At 38.5% G+C, this 2607-nt stretch overlaps 1 protein-coding gene across 4 annotated transcripts in view; it reads left to right on the top strand.

Moving 5' to 3' along the window:
* LOC110461846 (extracellular matrix protein 3-like) overlaps window positions 1-2607 on the top strand; it is a 125974-nt gene that overhangs the window by 96543 nt on the left and 26824 nt on the right. For all 4 annotated transcript variants that reach the window (XR_002464184.1, XR_002464185.1, XM_021515554.1 and 1 more), the window contains exons 6-7: window positions 468-593; window positions 904-1170. Coding sequence is in view for 2 of the 4 variants with exons in the window: in XM_021515554.1 (XP_021371229.1) it covers window positions 468-593; window positions 904-1170 (393 nt within the window). In the remaining 2 variants the exon portion in view is untranslated. The remainder of the gene's footprint in view (window positions 1-467; window positions 594-903; window positions 1171-2607) is intronic.

Raw genomic sequence — 2607 nt, 5'->3', positions numbered from 1 at the left:
GGGGGGGGAGGCAGTAAAGTATGTGTATTATGTTGGTGACATGGCAACCAAAAATATTCAACACTTCTTCCCAGGATATCAGGTGTCTGAGTCTGATACTACTTGTTAGTTATAGTANATATGCACGCATGCACATACAAAGACATTCATACATATGCATGCATGCACATACAAAGACATTCATACACATTCACATACAAAGACATACATACAAACATACAACTTTTTATAAATAACTCTGTATACCTAATAAGCAAATAACCACCAAACTGTTTACATGTACCATGGGATGTCCTAGTGGTCTTGCCTGTTGTCTGGTGAGCCTCGACAAAATTCCACATTAATGTTTACTGGGTATATAGTTCTGTCCAACTTTATTTCTGAAAATGTTGCATTTTAAAGTGATTTAACTTGTCATTTTACATAAATACAACTTCCAGGTGATTTATTGTATTGTGTGTTAACAGAGTCGGTGGTTTCCTTCCCGGAGCAAGAGTTCCGAGTGGCAGAGAACATCGGGGAAGTTTTAGTTCCTGTCCATCGGACAGGTGATCTCACTAACGAGCTCATGGTCATCTGTGCTACCAATACAGGTAAGCTGTAACATTCGACAGACCACGGTAAAAGTCTCGGATATAAGCTGGTTTTGTGTAATTAAAAAGAAGCAAAAATAAAACTGTAACAATATTGTTAGCACTATAAAACAGTGAAAAAAATACATTGTGCAGTAAAACATGACAAAACCAAGAGGACCTAAAAGACAGCTTGTTCATGAGATAGTTAAATAGAAATGAGCCAAGACATCATAAATGATAGAAACTGTGCCCCTAGTACCAATAATTAATACATTCTATAACCTAGCTGTTTATAACGTGATTACACCATGTTGTTTTATCTCCCTAGGGTCTGCCACGGGTACCCCGCTGACCCCAAATTATCCTGCCATGGAGGTGACATCAGGATCGGACTATATTTCAAGGCCTGTGCACCACTCCAGTATAATCCGGTTTGACCATGGTCAGCGGGAGAAGTTTTGTACATTGACCATCATTGACGATTCTCTGTACGAGATGGAGGAGACCCTAGAGGTCGTACTGATGGACATATTTGGGGGTCGTCTTGGGACGGTCACGAACATGCATGTTGTTATAGAACCGGACCCAGATGATGGTGAGTGTCAAAGTGAGACATACAGTCGTGTAACAGGTGAAATCCTAAAAAAGCTGACATCATTATTGATGAGTGTTAAACCTATGGGCGTAAACCTATGGGTGTAAACCTTATAATGGGTGTAAACCTATTGGTGTGAACCTAATGGGTGTAAACCTATTGGTGTGAACCTAATGGGCGTAAACCTATTGGTGTGAACCTAATGGGCATAAACCTATGGGTGTAAACCTTATAATGGGTGTAAACCTAATGGGTGTAAAAAAGATGGTTGCCTCTTGTTTAACATTTGAAAAGGCGTATGTTTTCAGTCTGAGTTAGGTTAGCTGTTTTTGGTTGTTTCTCTGCATGCTTCTAGAGACTTCAAATTACATCTTGTAAAGCTTCCGGTAACATTTCAGGTCAGATCTGTTGAAGCCTGTGCAATGCTGGTGCGCATTGCTTGATATGCCTTTTGCTATCGAGAGGTAAAACTGTGCATCCTGGGACCATTAATGTGTAAAGTATAAGTTGATCAATATTGGAAATTTCAAATCTTGGTATTGGGTGGAGGAGTAGCATGTCATGGCTTTCAAATATGTTTAAGCCTAATTTCATCTGGAATGGATTCACACAGCGGCAGTGGCTGTGAGAATTGATTATAGCTATAATTTGTACTCCAATTAAATTTCCCCCAATCTAAGGCAGAAGGATTAGCTTGGCAGCAATGCTTGGTGGCATTTCGCCTTTCACAGGGAGATGGCTGGAACACACATGCAAATATATCATGTTACATGCAGAACTGAAGGCTGAGTATGTTTACAATTAAATTGGAAATTAAAGGTATTTTTTGTCTGAAATTGATACAGAATTCTGCAGTAGGAGAAAGACTGGAAACAATTAGTAGGGTTTTTATACGGTGAGGAACATGTTGTACATGGACCTATGGGGGAGGTACACTACTCATAGCAGCTGAGACCACAATCCATCAACACACAGCATCACATCTGTGGTGTCAACCCTACAAATCTTACCTAACTCCATACACAAATATAACACTCTGACTCTTCTCCTGTAATGATGTTCAAAGTATTGTCAGCTTAAAGAGTCATTTATGCAAATGTTCAAAATGCTATTTTTGAGGAATATTTGAAACTTTACAAATTAATTAGTATGTATTAGTATATAATTGTTTGTATTACTTTTTTCAATTGTAATTTGCAATCACCAATAGCATAATAGCTTAATAGCTTAATAGCTTATGTTAAATAGCTTAAGTTTTGAATTACAATATTTTATTTGAGGTATTCAGGATGAAAGATTTGCAGTAATGTGTTGTAAAGCCAGTTAAACTTTTGGCCCTGGACATAGATGCTTGGTACACATGTGTCTGTACCTCACACATATCACCAGCATGTGTCATCACACTTGTCATCATCCCACACATATGTCTGGAGATGG

Source organism: Mizuhopecten yessoensis, unplaced genomic scaffold (assembly GCF_002113885.1).
Source record: "Mizuhopecten yessoensis strain PY_sf001 unplaced genomic scaffold, ASM211388v2 scaffold10687, whole genome shotgun sequence".
NCBI lineage: Eukaryota > Metazoa > Mollusca > Bivalvia > Pectinida > Pectinidae > Mizuhopecten > Mizuhopecten yessoensis.
This window is presented reverse-complemented; position numbering and strand designations above follow the sequence as displayed.